This window comes from Oryx dammah, unplaced genomic scaffold, assembly GCF_014754425.2.
Source record: "Oryx dammah isolate SB20612 unplaced genomic scaffold, SCBI_Odam_1.1 HiC_scaffold_4, whole genome shotgun sequence".
NCBI classification, from domain to species: domain Eukaryota; kingdom Metazoa; phylum Chordata; class Mammalia; order Artiodactyla; family Bovidae; genus Oryx; species Oryx dammah.
The window spans coordinates 83,498,326-83,520,718 of record NW_024070188.1 but is presented as its reverse complement, the minus strand read 5'-3'; the positions used below and the strand labels follow the sequence as shown (position 1 = coordinate 83,520,718).

The 22,393-nt window shown below is 49.7% G+C and overlaps 1 protein-coding gene across 2 annotated transcripts in view; it reads left to right on the top strand.

Moving 5' to 3' along the window:
* AGPAT4 (1-acylglycerol-3-phosphate O-acyltransferase 4) overlaps positions 1 to 22,393 on the top strand; it is a 126,306-nt gene that overhangs the window by 77,939 nt on the left and 25,974 nt on the right. For both annotated transcript variants that reach the window (XM_040238939.1, XM_040238938.1), the window contains exon 3: positions 20,251 to 20,420. In XM_040238939.1, coding sequence (XP_040094873.1) covers positions 20,251 to 20,420 — 170 coding nt within the window. The remainder of the gene's footprint in view (positions 1 to 20,250; positions 20,421 to 22,393) is intronic.

The window sequence follows — 22,393 nt, the reverse complement described above, 5'->3', positions numbered from 1 at the left end:
GGGGCTCTTCCGCGCTGTGTAGGATATTTAGTCGCACCCCTGGCCCCTACTCTCTGATGCCAGGAGCAGCCCTCCCCCAAGCTGCTGCTGCTAAGTTGCTCCAGTCGTGTCCGACTCTGTGCGACCCCGTAGACGGCAGCCCACCAGGCTCCCCCGTCCCTGGGATTCTCCAGGCAAGAGCACTGGAGTAGGTTGCCATTTCCTTCTCCAATGCATGAAAGTGAAAGTGAAGTCGCTCAGCCGTGTCCGACTCTTAGGACCCCAAGGTCTGCAGCCTACCAGGCTCCTCCGTCCATGGAATTTTCCAGGCAAGAGTACTGGAGTAGGTTGCCATTCCCTTCTCCCCTCCCCCAAAAGGTATCCATAAAAATGTCTCCAGACTTGCAATAAAAGTCCCAGGGATGAGGGAGGGGACACAGAACCACTCAGCTGAGAACCATGGTCCTGGAGGGAAAAATGATTTAAAGATTACAATTAGATATAAAAATAAGCAGTGTAAGTTAGAGGCTTTCATTATATTTTGGAAAGAATATATAAATCATTTTACTTATCCACTTTAGAAATTAAGCACAAAACTTGGGAATTCCCTGATTCTCCGGTGGTTAGGACTTCACGCTTCCACTGCTGAGGGCATGGGTTTGATCCCTGGTCAGGGAACAAAGATCCTGCGTGCCAATAATAAAAATAAAATGTAAAATAAATAAACGAATTAAAAGGAAAAAAGAAAGATGCACAAAACTCTTCCATAAGCATGTCAGCAAGCAGAATAGAAGTAAACGCACATTTCCCTGGTGGCTCAGACGGTAAAGCGTCCACCTGCAATGCAGGAGACCCGGGTTCCATCCCTGGGTCAGGAAGATCCCCTGGAGCAGGCAATGGCACCCCACTCCAGCACTCTTGCCTGGAAAATCCCATGGACGGAGGAGCCTGATGGGCCACACTCCACGGGGTCGCAAAGAGTCCCACACAACTGAGCGACTTCACTTTCACTTTCTAAGGGAAAGATGTTCAAGTGTAAAAGAGGAGTGAAGAAAGAATGAAATCTGGGACGTTGAGGAAGAGGGTGGGTAAGGCAGAAGTGACAATTACATATACAACAAAAAGAGCAACTATTACACTAGAGCGGACAAGTTGCTAGGTCCGAGCAGTTTGGGTGAACTGCGTGGTTTTTCGTTTCTGTGGACCATGAGGCCAAGATCATATATCAGTCCATCAGTTGTGACTATTGATTAAGACATTACCTCTAGGGCTGAAGTAATTTTGTTCCCAGAACTCAAATGCCCGCAGGCACTTGACCCTTCTGGCCAGTGGTCTCTGCCGCTACCTCGCTGGGAGGAGGGGGCTGGGTCTGCAGACTTCCTGTGGAGACTCTCCACTCTCCCCCCTCAGCCTTCCACGAGCTTCCATGCGATGACGGTTCTGCTCGGCCCCGGAGGCAGGAGGGGCTCCAGCCTGGGGCTGACTGCCCGGCTCAGACCTTGGGTGCCTTGGGAGCTGGAGAAGGGAGCAAGTGCTCTGAGGGTTTCCCAAAGAGGGGCGGACTAGGCTTAGACTTTGAGAAGGTTTACCCTGATTACATGGAGGGGCGGGGGAATGTCAGGAATGAAGAGAAGCTGGTGCACTTACTTCATCAGGAACCACCCAGGGTCTCCTGGAAGGCTAGATCCTTAACACCCCTGGTGGTAAGGCAGGGATAGAGAGCAGGGTGGAGGGCAGGGGTCAGTGCTCTGACCCCTCTTAAAAAAAAAAGTCTCATCAGCACATTAAATGTTCTGAGAAGGCCAGAGGTGGAGAGATGGGTTGGTCTTGTTTTTTCCAAAAGACCAATATCCCACAACACTTGTGTGGTTGTGTTAGTGGCTCAGTCGTGTCCGACTCTTTGCGACCCCATGGACTGTACCCCCCAGGCTCCTCTGTCCATGGGGTTCTCCAGGCAAGGACACTGGAGTGGGTTGCCATGCCCTTCTCTAGGGGATCTTCCTGAACCAGGGATCGAAGCCAGGTCTTCTGCATTGCAGGCTGATTCTGTACCATCTGAACACTTGTTAGCATCACTTCAATAGCTTGTTGCTGAATTGGGGTTCCGTGGAACAGAGTTTGGGAAGGTGGTTTAGGGGGTTGTAAAGTCTGCATCTGTTTGACCAGCTCGGACTTAAATCTTGCCCTTCCCAGCTCTGATGCTTTCCTCACTCCCATTTAGCATCACACAGCCTCCTCTACGATTTTCCAGTTCCCAGCAGTGCACACCATTGCCTGCTTCTCTGTCCTGTCTCCTCCGATCGTCTACAAGTTCTATGAGAACAGAAATTTGTTTCTCTTGATCACTGAGTTCCCAGTGCCTGGGACCGTGCTGGCCGCCAGCAGGCGCCCCCGAGGATCTGTCCAGACATAACTCTCCCAGGCATCCCGTTGCTGCTCAGCCTTCAATGTTTTCTTCTCTTTGCTTCTAGGATTAAACGCATTACATTGAACTGTGACCCCTCCGTCCAGCCTTCTCCCTGACCTTGTGGCTTCAGACCTGTTTGAGGGGCGAGGTGGCCCTCACCCAGCCCCACTCCTCACTGAATTACCCAATCACACGTTACCCATGTGATTTCTCTGTTGCATTTGGCACTGACTGCCTCCTTCTTTCTTCCTGAAACATTTTCTCCTTGTTTCAAGACCCTGTCTCTTAATTTTCTGCAGCCTCCCAGACTCTCCAGTTTCTGAATTATTCTCACCGTTCCTTTAAATGTTGGTAAAAGTTGAACACTCAGGGTTTGATATGTAACTTCCCATTGTTCCCAACTGCTGTGTTGATTGAGCTCCGTGATTTGGGGAAGAGGTCAGCCTTATTTTTCTCTTTTGTGGTATCCATAAGGTCCATCAAGTCTCATTTGTCCTAAACTTCTGACATCTTCAAGACTTCTAGAATATCAAGACGTGCAGCAACATAGGAATCATTAAACCCGTGAGACTGAGATACTTGGGTCACTGAAGAGTCTGGGAGCTTTAAGGAGGTCAGAGTGCTTTGGAAAAAAAAATAAGATCAAAGCAGACCTAGAGAATGTCCACATTCAAGACTGGCTTTAAAACGCCTCAGTCTGGGGAGCCCACTGGCCACCGCAACTGCCAGAGATACTTAGGATAAAAATAGAACGTGTCGCACGAGCCCTGGGGAGTGTTAAGCTTCCCTGCGTAGAGTTTCTACGCGTGTAGTTTTAGATCTGAGATGAGGGACGGCTTTCCTAAAGTTCTTCCCCTTTTAGAGTAGTTGAAGACGAGCGGTGTCCGGCACGACTCGATGCCTTAGATAGCCGCTGCAAGGTTTCTCCTTGTGTCTTGACTCCTCGATGAGGTCTGCAAGTATGCCTTTACTGCATACACCGTGGACATGCTGAGGGACATTAGATGCCTTCTAGGAACGTACTTGGAGCTTTTAAAGACAGCTGGCTGCTGCACCAGCTGCTGATTCTAGGGATGAGGAAACCCCTTGGGGGCATTATTCATTGGGTGACTCTATTCGTTGCAGGACGCACAGCACAATGAACATTCACTTAAAATATGTCTATAATGCTAAGACATAGATATAGCGTCTAGAAAGACAATACTGATGATGCTACTTGCAGGGCAGCAAAGGAGAGAGACATTTCGGACACAGTAGGGGAAGGAGATGGTGGGATGACATGAGAGAAAAGCTTTGAAACATACATAACTGTATGTAAAATAGATAACCAGTGGGAATTCAAAGCCAGTGCTCTGGGACAACCTTGAGGGGCGGATGGGAAGGAAGGTGGGAGGGGGTGTTCAAGAGGGATGGGACATATGTATACCTAATGCTGATTCATGTTGGTGTACTGGGAGGGATTGGGGGCAGGAGGAGAAGGGGACGACAGAGGATGAGATGGATAGATGGCAGGCATCACCGACTCAATGGACGTGAGTCTGAGTGAACTCGGGGAGTTGGTGATGGACAGGGAGGCCTGGCGTGCTGCAATTCATGGGGTCGCAAAGAGTTGGACATGACTGAGCGACTGAACTGAACTAATGGCAAAAACCATCACAAAATTGTAAAGTAATTATTCTCTAATTTTAAAAAAAGATTAAAAATGTCTATAATTAGACAGAGGCGGGCTATAGTCCATGGGATCTCATAGAGTCAGACATGACTGAGCAACTAACACACACATATTTTTCCCTTAACAAGCTATGTAACCTCGTATTCAGTTGAAAACATGTACGGGTTCTAGGTCAGTTTCTCTGTTGGTGTTAACATTTACAGAGGAGCCTGGCGGACTACAGTGCATGTGGCTGCAAGGAGCCGGAGATGACTTAGGACTGAACAATGGCAACAGTAATCCAGTTTGTTTTCCAGTCCAGTTGTTATCCTACCATGCTTATCTCTGATAATTGCTTTTCTCCTGTTATTTGGGAAGACTGCCATTGGAAAGGGAAAGCGAGAACCTCCTTCTGAAAATCGTAGCCAATTTCTTGTCTTGGGTTACCCTTTAATTTGCTTTTGAGTTCAATGAGACATTTGCTTCAAATTCTGAAAAATGTTTCTGAAGTGGTTAAATAAAATTGTGGGTTTTTTTTTTTTTTTTAAAGAAAACAGTATATGGAATTTTAGATAATAAGTTTGGACTTGGACAAAGTTGAGACCTCCAAGAGGGCCCTGAAGAACAGTACCCTTCTCAGTTATTTGTCTGAACAATTTGAGAAATTAAGCAAAGGCATGGAGGATGGAAGACAATTTTCTTGAAGGATGGTTAGAGCCCATCTTGGAAGTTATAACTGCATGTGAAGTTATTTAAATAGACCGAACCCTCAAACTGGGCAGATTAGCCCAGAGAGGGCTGGCGCAGGGCAGCCTCCTAGGGTCCAAGAGGGAGGGGTAGAGTGCTCACCTGAGGAGGAGGGGCAGAGCCAAGCCAGGAATGTCCATTTAACCTTCCCAAACTCGCTAGTCCTGTAAACTACTCTTCCTCCTGGGGCAGGTGAGTAAAGGCGTGCTGGGAGGGCAGGCGTCTCCCTAGAGAAAGATCTCTACTCGTTCACCAAACCGGAGGTACGGAGAGGTGCCCACAGCTGAAAGGTTGGTACATCAGACCATCTCTGGAAAGTATTTTGGGGTAACTACTTAGAAGATGGTGAGACTTTACACATTCTAAACTGATTTAAAATACTCATGGAAAATGACTTAAAATACTGATTCCAGTGACCTTTCCGGGGGTCCAGTGGTCAGAACTCCACGCTTCCACCACAGGGACAGCGGGTTCCATCTCTGGTCAGGGAACTTAAGATCCTGCGTGCCACACAGCACAGCCAGTAAAAGAAAAAGATGTATTCCAAAAGAAGGCAAGAAAGGAGAAAGTGTGGGTCACCTAGAGTGCGCGAGATTGGACAGTGACTATACATCCAGGAAGGAGAGCAATTCCTGTTGTCGTACACTGTACAGTTCTGTTCAGAAGGGGGTGGGGAGGTGTGAATTAAGAGTTGAAAGCACCATTTCTGCCTTCAAGATTGAAAGAAAAACAATTTGTCAAAGGTCATCGCCTAGAAAAAGTAGAGTCATTAATCAGACTGCCTTGACTCCAGAGCTTCCACGGGCGGAGGCCACGGTAACCTCGCTGTTGTTTATGCCCACACTAACTGTCTGTTCTGCAACTTCATCTTTACCAGCTGGACGGATGGCAATGCCATCTCTCAGCTCATAGAATCTATGTCTGACAGAATCTTTGTTACTGATGTTTTAAATGTCAATCTACAGAAGTCAAATGGCTACAATTTAGCCTTAACTGTGTTCTTAATTACTCAAGTCAATGTCTCCAGGACCATGACAGGTGGAGAAAAAAAAAAAAAACAAACACATCTATTCTTGTCTGACTGTAGCTTCATCAACTATCAGAACTTCTGGAAGTGGAAAATCCCTTCGCTTTTATCTGAATGTTTGGTTCATTTTCTTTCTGTTGCTTGGCATCCTTGTCTGCACACGTCGTCACTAGGCAGAGCCCATAATAAGCACTTAGTCAGTGGGTCACTATATTTGGAATCCGGTTGCTAGCCTGCTTAGTGTTAGATTCTTAAAGGGTTCAGAAACCAGTGGAGAGATGTGAACACACGAGGGTGGCAGTGAATCTGTTCGGGGAAATCTGTTCTGGGGAACTGTTCTCGAGGTTTACTTGTCTAGAACAAAGAACAAACTGTGTTTTGTTTGTTATCCTTAAAGAACCTAATGCAGGAGACAGAAGAGATGGTTTGAACCCTGGGTCGGGACGATCTCCTGGAGAAGGAAATGGCAACCCACTCCAGTATTACTGCCTGGGAAATCCCATGGACAGAGGAGCCCGGTGGTCTACATCCATGGGGTCGCAGAGTCGGACACGACTGAAGCGACTTAGCGCTTTGCACACACATAGTCTTTTCGCCAAGTGGACTTAATTATGAGCCAAGGGCCAACCACTGGCTTTTCTAATGATTTCCTTCTGATTGTCTTTCCTCTAGAGTGGGTATTTCGTTCCTCTTCCCTTCAGACCTACTGGGGCCTGGCACATTGCTCATCTTCACCGTCCCTGTGACTGGAGAGTGAGCTGGTGTTCAGAGGCTGAGGCGGAGGTGGGATCTTTCTACTCCTTTGATCACGATCTTATGACCTAAGAATCTGATAGCACTTCATTTTGTTTTCTTCTGCGTGAAACGCCTGTCGCTCCTGTGTTGATCTATCATAGGTAATTGAAACTAGCTGAAACTCTGGCAAAGACAAGCAGAAAGCAAAATTTTGTGTGTTTTCTGTAACATTTTTTTGGGGGGAGGAAATAGAAAAGGATCAACTCACCTTGTGTTCTCTTAAAACTAATAGACTTTATTTTTTTTACCAGCAGTTTTTAGTTTCCAGGAGAATTGTGCAAAAGTACAGTTTCCATAAACTGCTTGCCTCTTGATCCAACACACAGATACATACACACACTCACACACACAGTTTTCCCTAGTTTATTATTTTTCATTAATGTGATTCCTTTTTTACCCCTGATGAACCTGTGTTGATACACTGAGATTCCTAAAGTCCATAATGTACCTTAGGGATCTTTGTGTCATACTGCCTGTGGGTCTCAAAAAAATCATGTTGTTGGTCATTTCCTAGGTCATATCTGACTCTTTGTGACGCCATGGACTGCAGCACGCCAGGCTTCCCTGTCCTTTACTCTCTCCCAGAGTCACCCTTAAGAGGCTCTTCATGAGAGCATCATAGCAATATGATAGTGATACAGTGATCGCATGGTGGTGTCACAGATCCACCTGATGGTGTCAGACGGGAGAGTCGCCTGCCCTGCACATCCTCTGTGTTCCACCTGCTCACCCTGCCTTTCCAACCCCCAGCGCCTGGCACTTTCCAAACAGACAAGATGCAGCCCGTCGAAGAGCCACCATGCTGAGGTCACCCTGTTTTTAAAAGTTCTGTATTTCATAGAATCTAAGACATTGTTAATTGTAAGGTACCTCCTTATTTTATATACTTCTTAAGAAGAAGACATTAAACTAGGCACATCCTGGGTGCCCTTGATCTCAGGCGACTAAAATGAGAACAGTACGCATCTCAGAATTAATAAGATGTTACCCAGAGTGCAGGGCCTGCACAAATACAGTGCTTTATTGAAACTAAAATAAATATTTGAAAGAACTGCACCATGATCCCAGTTTGGCCTCGGTGGGGTGTCAGTGAGGGCTTTGTAGGGGGAGTGGGTGGGGGGTGATGCAGAAAGTAAAGCAGCAGGAAATTGAGGGACAGTGTGACTCTGGGCTCCCTCCCCCGGACAGCCTGGGTCCTGGGGGTGCGCAAACCAGAGAGAAATCTTCACTCTCTCGGTGGCCCTGGCCAGGTTACTAGACCTTTCTGAGCCTCAGTCTCTGCATCTGTGTGGAGTAATGCTAACTAGGTTACTCTGGGGCCAGAGAAAGAGTGGTTTGTGTGTGACAGGCTCACTGCCTGCATCCAGTGTGTGCTCAGTAAGGAACTCTAGCCCTTCCTCCTTCCATCCTTGGCTTCTCCACCTTTACTTCCTCCTCTGTCTCATGTATGTCCTTCCACTGTCCCCCATGGTAAAGAATCAGCCTGCAGTGCAGGAGACCCAGGTTTGATCCCTGGATGGGAAAGACCCCCCGCCAGAGGAGGGCATGGCAACCCACTCCTGTATTGTTGCCTGGAAAATTCCACGGACAGAGGAGCCTGGTGGGCTACAGTCCATGGGGTTGCAAAGAGTCGGACACGACTGAGCAGCTAACACACACACACACACACACACACACACACACTGTACCCCCAGTGGTCAGCCTGGGCTGGGTCATCTCACCTTCATTCACACTGCCTTGCAAGCCCTCTGGGTGCTGGAGATTTTGCATCGGGCTTGGACTCAGCCAGAATTAACGAGGGCTGGATGGGGATTACCTAGGGCAGTTCGCAGATGGCAGAGCCTCGTAATTCTTAGCCTTGGTCTTCCCAGGGCTGCCAAGCAATTAGGGTTTAGTATCTGGTTGTGGTGCCCACCTACTGGCTTCAGGACTTGATTAGATAAACCTCAGACAAGCCCCAGGGAAAAGATTTGTCAGGGACCTTTGCGAATGAGATTGAGATATAATTGAAGTACAGGTTTATTGTTTGAAAATTGCAGATTCTCAGAACCCGAGTTCTGCATATTCATGAGGCCAGCAGGGTGACAGAACCCTGCCATCCACTGTGGGGAATCCCAGGTGGCAGCCCCCGAGCACCGCGGTCCTGCTCCCCCAGATCTGCGTGACCTTGGGGAAGCCATGTGGGTTCCATTTCGTCATCTGTGAAATGGGGAATAAACGTCCACCTCGTCTGTCTCAGCAGATGGCCATTCGGGGTGCTTGAGGTGATGCCAGTAGGAGCCCCATGGGGCCATGGGTGCCAGTCAACCCTGACCATTCGTTTCCAGCTCCTTCCTAGAGCCACATCCGTGCTTGTTGCCATGGTTACCGCTAGCTTGATAAGGACTCCAACTGCCAGATTTAGCCAATAAAAATTCAGGACTCCCCGTTAAATTTGAATATCAGATAAACATCGAATAATTGTTCTTACGAGTATCTCCCAGACATGGCACGGTGGATCTGTGAGTACATCTTTCATCTGGTATTGCAGGAGACATGCGTACGCTAAAGAATCCTGTGAAGCTTATGTGATATTCAAATTTCACTGGGTGCTTTGCATTCTGTCTGGAAACCTTAACAGGGACAGATTATTACCTTGCTGAAAGCGCAAGAAGTTTTGTATGAAATAACTGATGTTAGGATTAGTCCAGAACTCTCTGGTGGTCTCATTTATCACCAGTCAGAGAAGAGCAAACAATCTGTATGTTATTCTCGCAATTAAAAGTGACTCTGACAGGGTTTTCCTGGTGGTCCCTTGGGATCCGCATGGCAATGCAGGAGACACAGCTTCGATCCCTGGTTTGGGAAGACTCCACATGCCGAGGAACAGCTGAGTGCAACTGCCACAGCTACTGAGCCCAGGCACTCTAGAGCCCAAGCACCGCAGCTAGAGAGTGGCCCCCACTGGTCACAGCTAGAGAAAACCCAGTGAAGACCCAGCACAGCCAAAACTAAATGAATGGCGCAGATGATTGGTTTAAAATAAGTTACTCTGACAGAGAAATCATTTCTGCACTAAAAAAGACAAAACCGAGAACCTGTGGCCTCCTAGGCTGAGAGAAGGAAACGATTTCTTGTGGAGAAAACATTTTTTTAATAAATAATTGCAGGGTAGTTTCTGCCTCACATTTCTGGCCCTAAAATTTAGTTTGGGAATTGTGTACATTTCAGCATCTCAATTTTTTATAATCCTCTTCAACAATCACAGTATATGTATTTCTCTCAGTAATGAATCTCATGTATGAATGTAAGGCTCACTATATTTTAATGAGGGAAGATGAGAGAAAACATTAAATGGATGCCAATTTAGAGTAGATATTTATCTTCAGTAGATTTTACAATTTAAGTGTTCCTAAAGAGATTAATGGCAGGAGGAGAAGGGGACAACAGAGGATGAGATGGTCGGATGGCATCACCGACTCAATGGACGTAAGTTTGAGTGAACTCCAGGAGTTGGTGATGGACAGGGAAGCCTGGCGTGCTGCAGTCCATCGGGTCGCAAAGAATCGGACACAACTGAGGGACTGAATTGAACTGAACTGAACTGAACTGAAAGAGATTAATAACTTCTTAATGTTGCTTAAATTTTTTAAAATTATTTTTTGTGGCTGGGTAATATTCAATTGCATGTAAGTATTACATCTTCTCTGTGAATCATTGTCCCATTCCTCTGTTGATGGACATTTAGCTGCTTCCATGTCCTGGCTATTGCAAATAGCACTGCAGTGAACTGGGGTTCATGTGTCTTTTTGAATTATGGTTTTCTCTAGATTTATGCCCAGGAGTGGGATTAAATGGGCCCAAGGGCTCTGCCACCCTTAACGGATTTTTGACATGACCTGGATCCTTGTGAATTTTCTCTTAGCTACAAATCCTGCCATCAGCAGCTGTGAAATGACGGAAATTCGTGGATATTTATCTGTGCAAGCCCTATTCTGTGTGCTGTGGGCAGCAGGACAACAAGCTGGATGAGTCCCTCCTTGAGGGACTGTGTGGTCCATGTGGAAGGAGAACCAACCCAGACCCAACAGAACCGGACTCGTGAGAAAGAACATGAGATCCAAGGGAGGAAGGTGATCACTCATTACCACTGCTGTCTGGAGTTCCTTTTCAAACACTTACGTTCAGTCGCTCAGTCACATGTGACTCCCTGGACTGCAGCACACCAGGCTTCCCTGTCCTTCACCATCACCCGGAGTTTGCTCAAACTCATGTCCGCTGAGTCGGTGATGCCATTCAACCATCTGATTCTCTGTCACTTCCTTCTGCTTTTGCCTTCAATCTTTCCCAGCATCAGGGTCTTTTCCAATGAGTCAGTTCTTCGCATCAGTTCTTGGCCAAAGTATTGGAGTTTCAGCTTCAGCATCAGCCCTTCCAGTGAATATTCAGGGTTGATTTCCTTAAAGATTGACTGGTTTGATCTCCTTGTAGTCAAGGGTCTTCAAGAGTCTTCTCCAGCCCCACTGTGTGAAAGCATCAGTTCTTCGGTGCTCAGCCTTTAGTCAAACATTAGTCTTTTTAAAAACTATTTATTTATTTGTGGCTGCGTCAGGGGAGGGAGGTCTTAGCTGCGGCACGAGGGCTCTGGTTGAGGTGTTCGGTTCAGTGCTCGCAGCGCAGAGGCTTAGCTGCTCTGTGGCACGTGGGGTCTTAGTTCCCTCCCGAGGGATCAAACCCACATCCCCCACATCAAAATGTGGATTCTTAATCACTGGGCCACCAGGGAAGTCCCAAGTGTTAGTCTTATTCAGTGTTCATAACAGTTTTGTGAGTGGTATTTTATTATTCCTTTTTCACATCTAAACCTAAAAGCTAGAGAGATTCAGTAATATGCCCGTGTCGGTGGTGGTGGGTGGGGGTAGTAAATGACGGAGCGGGGATTCAGATCAGGGCTGCCTGACTTCAGAGGATATCGACACAGTGTCCCTAAGGGGAATTTAGAAGAGAGACAGATTACTTCTCATAGAAGGTGGGGGTGGTCTCAAGTTCGTGGACAAAATCTTCGTTTGAGCTGAAGCTTGGAACTTGGAGAAGCTTTGGGGATTCTATGGAAGGGAAAGGCTTTTCTGGCCAAGAGAACAACTTGGACAAGAAGCCAACAGTAGGTACGGTGAGTTCTAGGTGATTCTAGGAACAGTGTGTAGTTCAACTTGGCCTTAACTCAAGGGATGCAGAAGAAAGAGGGTGGACCAAGCAGTAGAGGCTGGTGAAGGAGTCTCACTTCCTCTATGGATGGTGAGGATTCAATGAGTGTGTTAAGCTGGCATTGGGCACAGGCTAGATGAGATCCATGGGGTTTTTCCAGACAAGAACCCTGGAGTGGGTTGCCATACCCTGTTTCAGCGGATCTTCCTGACCCGGGGATTGAACCTTGGTCTCCTGCATTGCAGACAGATTCTTTACCGTCTGAGCCACCAGGGAAGCCAGGAGCAAATCCTGCACAGAAACACGCATGTCCCCAGGGCTGGGAGGTCGTGATGGATATGTGGTGTGGTCCAGGGCTGGGAGGACGCGATGGAGATGCCGTGTGGTCCTGGGCTGGGAGGACGCGATGGAGATGTGGTGTGGTCCGGGGCTGAGAGGACACGATGGAGATGCCGTGTGGTCCTGGGCTGGGAGGACGTGATGGAGATGCTATGGGGTCCAGGGCTGAGAGGACACGATAGAGATGCTGTGTGGTCTGGGGCTGGGAGGACGTGATGGAGATGCCGTGTGGTCCGGGGCTGGGAGGACGCGATGGAGATGCTATGTGGTCCAGGGCTGAGAGGACACGATGGAGATGCCATGTGGTCCAGGGCTAGGAGGACGCAATGGAGATGCTATGTGGTCCGGGCCTGGGAGGACGTGATGGAGATGCCGTGTGGTCCTGGGCTGGGAGGACACAATGGAGATGCGGTGTGGTCCAGGGCTGGGAGGACGTGATGGAGATGCCATGTGGTCCAGGAGAAGTGGCTTCTGGTGTTGCCATCTCTTATCAGAGACGTTCTGCAGGGCTTCCTAACCTTCCCCTCATTCTAAGGAGCTTTTTTAGACATTGATTTTCTAATCATCCTATGAAATGTTAGTAGCACAGATACACTGTGTATCTGTTTATGGGCTTTGTGCCTCAGCATCGTTTAGTGACCTGGGCACTTAAGTGGGAAAAGCAGTGCCCGGGTGACTGGGGTGTGGATGGAAATGTTGCAGATACAACTGGGCCCCCAGTTTGGTGTCATGGAAAGAAAGTACTGAGGTATATGCTGGGGGATTAACTAGAAATAGTTCAAAATAAGGGGCCTCCCAAGTAGCTCTAGTGGTAAAGAACCTGCCTGCCAAAGCAGGAGATGTAAGAGATGCAGGTTCGATCCCTGGGTTGGGAAGATCCCCTGGAGGAGGATTTAACAACTCACTCCAGTATTCTTCCCTGGAGAATTCCATGGACAGAGGAGCCTGGTGGGTTACAGTCCATGGGGTTGCAAAGTCAGACACGACTGAAGCGACTTGGCACACAACACAGATCAAACTAAAATATAAGTAAGTCTGTGACAGGCAGCGGTCTCACATCACACCCCAGAAACTTCTTCCCTTTTGTATTTTGGAAAATCCTGTGGCTGAGAGGTTTCATTTTTAACCTAAATTATTATCAGCCAAATTATTAAAAAAACATTATAAGTGCATAATTATATACACTTAGTTTATAGATTACATATAAATTATGTATGTGATTGTATAATTATTAAGATTGGATGAAGTTAATTATAAAAATACCATTTTCCTCAATCTTGATGACATCTCCCCACATCCCCGACATGGGGAGTTCTGGCTGCTGGTGTTTGAATAGTGAACTCTAATCAACAGTCTGGATTTCGAGGTCTTTTCTGCAGAAACTTTGCCTCCCTGTCTTATTAGTGTTCTCGACACTGCTTCCAGAAAAGGCTGCAGAGAGGAGTGAAATGTCATTCATGGCAGGTGCAAATGGACACACGGGGAGAGGTTTGGTGGGGAAGGAGGGAGTCCCCCACAACTGCCTGGGCTTGCAGAAGGGGTCGGCTGTGGGTCTGGAGGATTGCTGGGGTTCCTGGGTGCGTGTGGATCCCTGGGACCCGGCACAGTAGAAGCCGGGTCTTACAGCTGCCCAGCATCTGGACTGGGACGACCAACGTCAGGGCTGAAGGCAGGGAGGTCACCTGCTGTTTATTTTTCCTGGCTGTTCCCTCTGTCCATTCATCATCGCTGTGTTATCCTTGGTGGTCATAGCTTTCAGGAGGAGAAAAACCCTGTTTCCAGGGCGGGCGAGTGTGAACTGCTGTCATCGCTTTAGCACATGTACCCTTCCCAGCAGCCTTGAGGTGGGCGTCTTCATCTCGCAGAGAAGGGCTTCCCAAGGCCAGAGGTGTGTTTTCTCCTCTAAACTCTGATCTCTTCCCTCCCTAAACGTGCTTTCTCTCCCCGTCACCTGATACTCATGGCTTTAGTGTCCTCACGGACTCTCATAGGTCTCCCTGTCTGGGTTCGAGGCCCAGCGAGCTGTCCTCCTGGCGCTGGGAGCTGGCCCAGCTGCTCAGCCTCAGTGTTTCCATAGCCTCAGTGTTTCCATGTCCTCAGCTGTGAAATGGGAACAGTGACGTGTGCGCTGACTCAGGGGATGTTGGTTGTTACCGTTTTCCTCCTTCTTTGCACATATGAACCAGGTGCTTCTCCCCCCGCCGCACTCTCCTTTTTGTTCATCTACGTCCTCTTTCCTATTTGTGATCGAGCTACACAGCACAGATGTGTCCCTCAGTCGATGTGCCCTTGCAGCCAGAGTCTGGCCCCCCCACCCCGATCCGCCTCTGAAATCCGAGGCGGCAGGTTGAGATTTGCAGTGATGGTCACTTCCTCTCCCTCCCGCCCTGCCTTGGCCATTACCTCGAAGGGCTCAGAGCCGGCCCCACCCGGCTCCACGTGGAGTTTGCCAAGCAGGCAGCAATGACTGGCCAGGGCCAGGCGTGGCCCCAAGTCGCAGGATCCAGAGGTGCCCGAGCTCCTGGAAGACGCCTGTGTGGCTACCCTGCCCTTGGGACGTGGCCACCAAAAAATAATAATAATAATAATAAAGTGCAAAATTGAGCAAAGTGAACATTTTTAAATGGGACAGGAAGCTTCAAAATTGCTGTGTTATACTGAAGAAACCTCAGCTGCACGTCTTGTCTGTTACCAGTGTCTGACCACCCCCCCACCCCCGGGGGCCCTGTGGGCCCAGTCCACACCTCTGGGGAGAATGGGGTGACTGGGGTGTCCCCTCGCTCCTACGAGGCCCAGGAATTAATACGCAGGCTGAGATCGCAGTGGGCGGAAGGACCGTGATGATATTAAGTGTTGGCTCCTTTCAGGGCCGGGGGAGGGAGGGGAGGCAAGAGGATGCAGGAGCCAACTCCGGTGACGAGGCCCTGGGCCAGCGGGCTACCCTCTTGACCACGGACTCACATCTGTGTGCGGCGGGTTCTCCCTTTCTGTCTCCCCTGCACCTACTCCAGCTTCTGCTTTAAACAAACACTGACATTTCCGTTCACAGCTTTCCTTTCACGTCTGGCTCAGTGGTGAAGAACCCTCCTGCCACCGCAGGAGACACAAGTTCAATCCCTGGGTCGGGAAGAGTCCCTCCCTGCTCACCGCCCCAGAGGAGGAAGTGGCAACCCACTCCAGTGTTCTTGCCCAGGAAACCCCAGGGACAGAGGAGCCTGGTGGGGTCCATGGGGTCGCAAAGAGTCAGACCTAGCAACTGAGCACACATATACTCTTCAATCCATAATTCTACTTGTTGGTGTACCTATGTTGGAGAAATCCTTACACAATTTTCTAAAAAACATGCATTTTCAAGGATGTTTACTACAATATTTGTAACAAGAAACAGGGTTGGGGAGAGATGCTAATCATCGGTGGAATGGCTGAATAAATCATAATATGTCCAAAGCAGGGGCCCCCATGCAGCTGGCTATCCCATGTGGAACTGCCATTCTGACTAGTTTTGACCTGAAAAATGGCAATTTCCTGAACTGAACAAAGGATGAGTTATTCCTGTGCCCCTGTTCTTCATCTTTAAAATGGGGACAGTCCAACTCTTTGCGACCCCACGGACCATAGCCCCGCCAGGCTCCTCTGTCCATGGGATTCTCCAGGCCAGAACACTGGAGTGGGTGGCCAGGCCCTCCTCCACGGGTTCTTCCTGACCCAGGGGTTGAACCTGGATCTCTTATATTGGCAGGCAGGTTCTTTACCACTAAACGTGAGGATTTAATGCAATTGCACATGGCCTTGGAACATGGCCCAGCCCACATCCAGAGCCCAGTCCATAATTGCTGATACCTATGTGTATCTATCTGTATTAACATGGAAATAACCCCAAATACACTGTTTGGAGAAAATAATTGCATGCGTGTGTTTACAAAGGTCAATAAAGTTTGAACCCATTCAAGGGGGAAGAACTGTGTGTGTGTGCACACGTGCGCGTGTAACCCCCTAAGGACGGGCCACCTGCCAAGCTGTTCCTTGTGTTTAACCCTGAGGAAGGGAGCGGGACTGTGGTTGTTGGTGAGGAATTGCCCAGCGTTCAACCAGAGAGGCAGAGCTGCTGGCAGATACCCGTGCCCAGAAGGGAGTGGTCCTTAGTCACGTGTCGGGGCTGACTGGCCCTGGAGGGTTGTGGTCTGTGCAGCTCACGCTGGAGCTGGAAGGCCCAGGGCTGGCCCTCGGGAAGGGGCGATGGATGTGGACGGAGGGGACTCAGAGGTCAGGCTACCCCTCCGAGGCCAGACTGAGACTGCGGTGGGTTCTTACTTCACCTGGCGTGGAGCAGGGGCAGATGACGTGGGCGGTGTGGGGGCAGAAGCCGAGCCCCCCAGCAGGAGAAGACCCAGCCGGGCCAGGGAGTCAGGAGCCGAACGGATGGAGGAGAAGGAGCCGTTGCAGTGCGGCTGCTGCTTCTCCCCGGGAGGTGAATCAGCAGTCAGCCACCACGCGCGTGACCTGCGGAGCCCGCCCAGCCTCCTGAGACCTTCCCAAGTGGGCCTTTGAAGTGAGAGTGAAAGTCGCTCAGTTGTGCCCAACTCTTTGCGACCTCAGGGACTACACAGTCCATGGAATCCTCCAGGCCAGAATACTGAAGTGGGTAGCCTTTCCCTTCTCCAGGGGATCTTCCCAAGCCAGGGATCGAACCCAGCTCTCCCACATTGCAGGCAGATTCTTTACCAGCTGAGCTACAACTGGAAACAAACCAGAAAAGGGATTTGGATAGACATGCCTTAGGGCCCTCAAGGGGAATGGCACAGTTTCCTCTAAATTCTTCTGGATTAATTCAATTATTTTTCATTATGACTATAAATACATTTCTTGTTAATTAAAAAAAAAGAATGAAACCCCTTAGGAGGAAAAAGGAAGACTCTTTTACCCGGTGAGATTTCAGTGTTGAGTTGAGTAACTCCAGCCTGTCGAGGCGAGGGGGGAACCCGGCCTCCCCTGCTCCCCACCTGGCCTGGCTGTCATCGCCTCTCCCTGGGCCTCTGCAGCCACCCCTCACGGGCCCCCCAGCTTCTCCTCTGCTCCCACTCGAGCCTGAGTACTCTTTTCAGAAAGCAGATTCGGTGAGGCCGCAACCTCCATAAAGAAATGCCCCGGTGACGCCTCGGGGCCTCTGTGGCTCAACCATCACCCTGGTGTGGAAGCCGCTGTGGCTCTGTCCCCCTCTCCACTCCTCCCCGCTTCCCCTCGGTGGTCACGGGGCCATGCCTGCTGTCCGGGGGCCGCGTGTGTAAGTCGCGGGAGCTGGCTGCTCACCATCCCCTGTGTGTGCAGAATCACGCTGGGCACCTTGACCACAGAATCTGCTGTCATAGCCATCACACCTCCAGCAGCTTTTCCTGTCTGGATTCACAAAGATGCTGAGGCTTCCGGGACGTTGTGAAACGGACTGGGAAGTCTTACAGCCGTCGAGTGGTGCCCCCAGCACGGGAGCCTGGCCCCCAGATCCACGCACAGCATCCGTCCCAGGCAGCGCCTCTGCCTTCCCAGTCTCGCTGCCTCTTGGTGTGAGGCTGTCTGCAGTCTGAGCCGGAGGTTTTGAGGGTGGGACCCCGGGAGCCACGGAGGCACGCGGCCACACCTCAAGTTCCCCGGCACATCCTGCCTACACATGTCTGGCCACCAGACGGTGTTTGCTGGAAGCACACATGAGACGGCACCGTGCTGGGTCCTGGGGCGAAACGCTGAGGTTAGGGTCTGTGCCTCACGGGGCCTGTGGCCTGTAAGCAGGGGAGGGGGTCATCGCACCGTGTCGCAGGCTACGATGAATGCCCTGAAAGGGGCTGGGGCAAGTGGAAGCAGGCCCGGCCTGCCCCGGATTGGGAGCAGCAGGGCCCAGAGAGGCCTTCAGGAGGTGACGGCCAGACGCGTCCCGGGAGCCGTCCCACTTGACCTGGCTGCATCCTGGATGCGGCTCTGCCTTGGGCTTGTCCAGGCCCCATGACGAGTACTAGGAGGGGTTGGACCTGCCCCCCTCCCTCCCCCGATGGCTCCCCCGGGCTTGCTGCCCCCGGAGGACAGCTGCCTGGGGGCTCGGCGTTTTCTCAGCTCTAGGAACAGGCAGACTCTATGGTGTCCACTGGGGGTGTGTTCTGGTTTGTTCCAGACAGGGGTGGGCAGTGAAGCCTGGGTCTGCTGCGGGCTCGGCACGTGCTCTGCACAGAGCGCCTGTTGTATGTGATGCCTGTCGCTTCTCGCAAAAGCCCCTGAGGCTACCCCTTCCAAGATTAGGAGGCTGGGGTGCTTCGGGGTTCACCTGTCCAAAGCCCCAGAGGGCTCGGGCTTAGAAACTAAACTGTAGTGCCTTCCAGAGAGTTCTGGCTCCAGCACCACATCGCCGGTCTCCAGCCTCAAGGAGAGAGAGACTTCCAAGGGCAGCAAGCCCAGCCTTTCATATGCGAGGCTTGGCTGGGCTTTGTCTGTGTGTGTATATGTGTGTGTGGGTTTGTGCATGCAGGGGTGCGTGTGTGGGCGTGCATGTGTGCGTGTGTTGGGGCAGGTGATGAGTGAGTGAGTGCCTGATGTGTACCTCTCTAAGTGGTGACAAAAAGGGGCATGTCCTTCACAGAGCTTCCCCAGTGGCTCAGCAGGTACAAGAATCCAGCTGCAATGCAGCAGACACAAGAGATGCAGGTTCAGTCCCTGGATTGGGAAGATCCCCTGGAGGAGGAAATCGCAACCCATTCTGCTATTCTTGATGAAAAATCCCATGGAGAGTGGAGTCTATTCATGGGGTTCTCAAGGCAAGAATACTGAAGTGGTTTGCCGTTCCCTTCTCCAAGGAGATCCAACCAGTCCATCCTAAAGGAGATCAGTCCTGGGTGTTCATTGGAAGGATTGATGCTGAAGCTGATGCTCTAATACTTTGGCCGCCTGATGCAAAGAACTGACTCATCTGAAAAGACCTTGATGCTGAGAAAGATTGCAGGCGGGAGGAGAAAGGGACGACAGAGGATGAGATGGCTGGATGGCATCACCAACTCGATGGACATGAGTTTGAGTAAACTCTGGGAGTTGGTGATGGAGAGGGAGGCCTGACATGCTGCAGTTCATGGGGTCGCAAAAAGTCGGACGCTGAGCGACTGAACTGAACTGAACTGAGAGGAGCTTGGCGGGCTACAGTCCATGGGATCACAAAGAATGTGACATGACTTGGAGACTAAGTGTGCACACAGAACCCTTTATTATAACAGTGTTCGTATCACTATGAAAATTTTGGCTGTCAGCTGAGCGACTAAGCCCATCCTTCCCAGAGGGCTCCCTCATCCACCCACCTACCTACCTGCTGAACACACTGTACTGTAACATTCCAGTGCAAAGCTGCTCTATAGCTGTAGTTTGAATTGCCAAGGTTTGGCTGTTCTTCTAGACAATTTCTACCATAAAGGCTTGTCCTCAGGGCACCAGGTTGGGAGTTGGTCACCTGATTTAGAGGTATCACTGAAGAAAAAAATAGCAAGTTGGTCATTATTGCCCGAAAAAGGACTTTTCCATTTATAAATGTTTTCATAGTTTCATTGAGGCCCTTGAGGGAACGACCCTAATTCATCCTAGCCCTTGAGGTGCTGGTATTTCCCCACAGGGCTTCATCATGCCTGGTACACTCCAGCATTGTTCATGGGAGAGAAAAATCGGGTATTTAGTGTTCTTTGATGGAGTTTGTAAGTGTCCCAATTAGTCATTTCACAGGATGTTAATAATTCTGTATCTCGCCTCCTGCTGCCTTTCAGAGCTCTGTAAACACCAGGGCATAGATTCAGGCTTTCAGATTTACTTTTCCCCAAGGTACTTAATCAAGGAATGCAAGTCATTTGCCTTCTCAAAGCTTCCTCTCCTCCCCTGGAGACTTGTGGAGTTTTCTCTTCTGTTTTTTTTTTTTTTTTCCCTTCTCTTTCTAAACCCTTTCAAGGATTGGGATCTTGGCTGAAATGATCTTGCAATTGACCCCTCGAAGTTGCTTTCCCTGCCAGCTAGGAAGGCAGAGCCTTGCTGTGCCAACCTGTCCCAGGGGCCCAGAGCCCTGGTCGCAGAGGTGCATGAAATAAAGGCCTGTCTGTCTCTCTGTTTTAGAGCTGGTGATGCTGTTGGAGTGGTGGTCGGGTACGGAGTGCGTCATCTACACGGACCCCCGAGCCTACCCCAAGTACGGGAAGGAAAACGCCATTGTTGTACTGAACCACAAGTTTGAAATCGACTTCCTCTGCGGCTGGAGCCTGGCTGAGCGCTTTGGGGTCTTAGGGGTAAGTCAGACCCGCACACCTCTTTTGTCCAACACCGTAACTGGCCCTTTTGCTCTAGGTCGTTTAGCACTTGCAGCAGCGTTAATCGGCTTGTTGAAATGTTTTTAACTGACTGCTTTTCCTTCTTGCTCAGAATCAAGATGATCAGCTGCTGTGAGCAAGGATCATATTTATTCATCAGTGACGGTGTGCTGGGCATTTTACCAACAATTAATTTATTTAATCTTTGCGGAAACATTTGGGAGTCAGGAACCTGCCCTTATGTAAAATTTACACTTCAATACCCTGCTCCAGATCACACAACTGTTAAGTCGATTTGAATTTGATCTCGTCCACCTTCGTATTCTTTTTTTTCCCCCTTTTATTTATTTCAATTTATTTATTTTTAATTGGGGGATAATTACAATATTATGTTGGTTTCTGCCGCACAGCAACATGAATCAGCCACGGGTATACACACGTCTCCTCCCTCTTGAACCTCGCTCCCCAGCCTAGGATACAGAGTGAAGTAAGTCAGAAAGAGAAAAACGAATATGGTACATTAACGCATATATATGGAATCTAGAAAGATGGTACAGATGAACCTATTTGCAGGGCAGGAATAGAGATGCAGAGAACAGACTGTGGGCACAGTGGGGAAAAGAGAGGGGGACGAATCGAGAGAGTAGCATTGAAGCATAGACATACGGTACCCGAAATCGCCAGTGGGAATTTGCGGGAGACCGCAGGGAGCCCTGAGCCCTGTGACAGCTTAGTTTTCTTAATCTCTGTGCTCTGCTGACTCCCTGAGTCACGGGCAGCATTTGCCTCTGAAATGTCCACCTTCATGGGCCTGAGAAAGCTAAATGCCAGGGCCAGGGCATACGAAAGCCTGCTTTTCTCCAGCTCGTTTGACCTCTTGCCTGCCTTTGGGACTGGGCCTCTCCATTGACTCCTATCATGGTGAATGCAGTGAGGTGTGATGGTTGGGCTCCGAGCAGGTACCAGGCCCTCGGGCTCAGGTGTCCCTACAGGAAGGGCGGCAGGTACTGCCTGGGGCTAGGAGAGGCTTACAGCAGAACTTGGGGGTCCCGTGTGGCACCGGAGCAGCCCCCACAGACTCGGGGGGCTGTGCACAGCACACTTGTTTTTGGTGGCCCGTGTAGACAAAACCGCAGTGCAGAGAAGGTAGGAGTCTGAAGACCATGCAGAGTGGAGTGGACCAAGAATCGGATCGCTCAGGGACAGCCTCGGTGTGTCCAATCCCCGGCGGCCTGTGGGTCCAGAGTCACTTTGGAACCTTGGGTCTTGTTGGTCTCTGCCTATTGGGAAGACCCTTGGCTAACAGGGACTCAGTAACCTTATTTATTTTTTAAATAAAATATATTTTTTTATATTTATTTTATTTTTTAGGGACATATTCATTTTCTTAAAAAAAACATTGGGCAAAAGGAGAGAGAAGGAAATATACTTGGAAACAGGTTCCAATAATTTCTTTGGGACAAATAATGGTTGTCATGCCATTAAACTAAAGTCATTAGCAGTTTTTCAAGAGATGGAAACAGTGTTGAGTCTCTGCTGCTACCTGAAGACTTCTAGAAAACTGGATTGCCTGGGGGTGAGTGTGCTGAAGGGATTTCTAGGGATGGACAGGCCTGCTTGCCAGCAGCTTTCTCCTGTTTTCCTGTTTGTTCTGACATGATGTCTGCACAGACCTGTGTGTGTGTGTGTGCGTGCGTGTACATTTTCAGGAACAAAACCAGAGATTCGAGTATCCACCTTTTTCTGCTGTGGAGGCCTCGGGCAGAGCTCTTAGCGACAGTTCTGCGGCTTTATTCTCTCTGAGAGGAGAGGAAAGCCACCCTAATCCGAGCCCCATCATGGACACAGACCCTCCTCCCTTACAGGAGAGGGTCCGGGGTGTCTTCGCATCCTGACTGGAACTGGTGGTGCAAGCCTTCAAGCTAGGCTTCCCGGGACACCGGTTCTTCAAG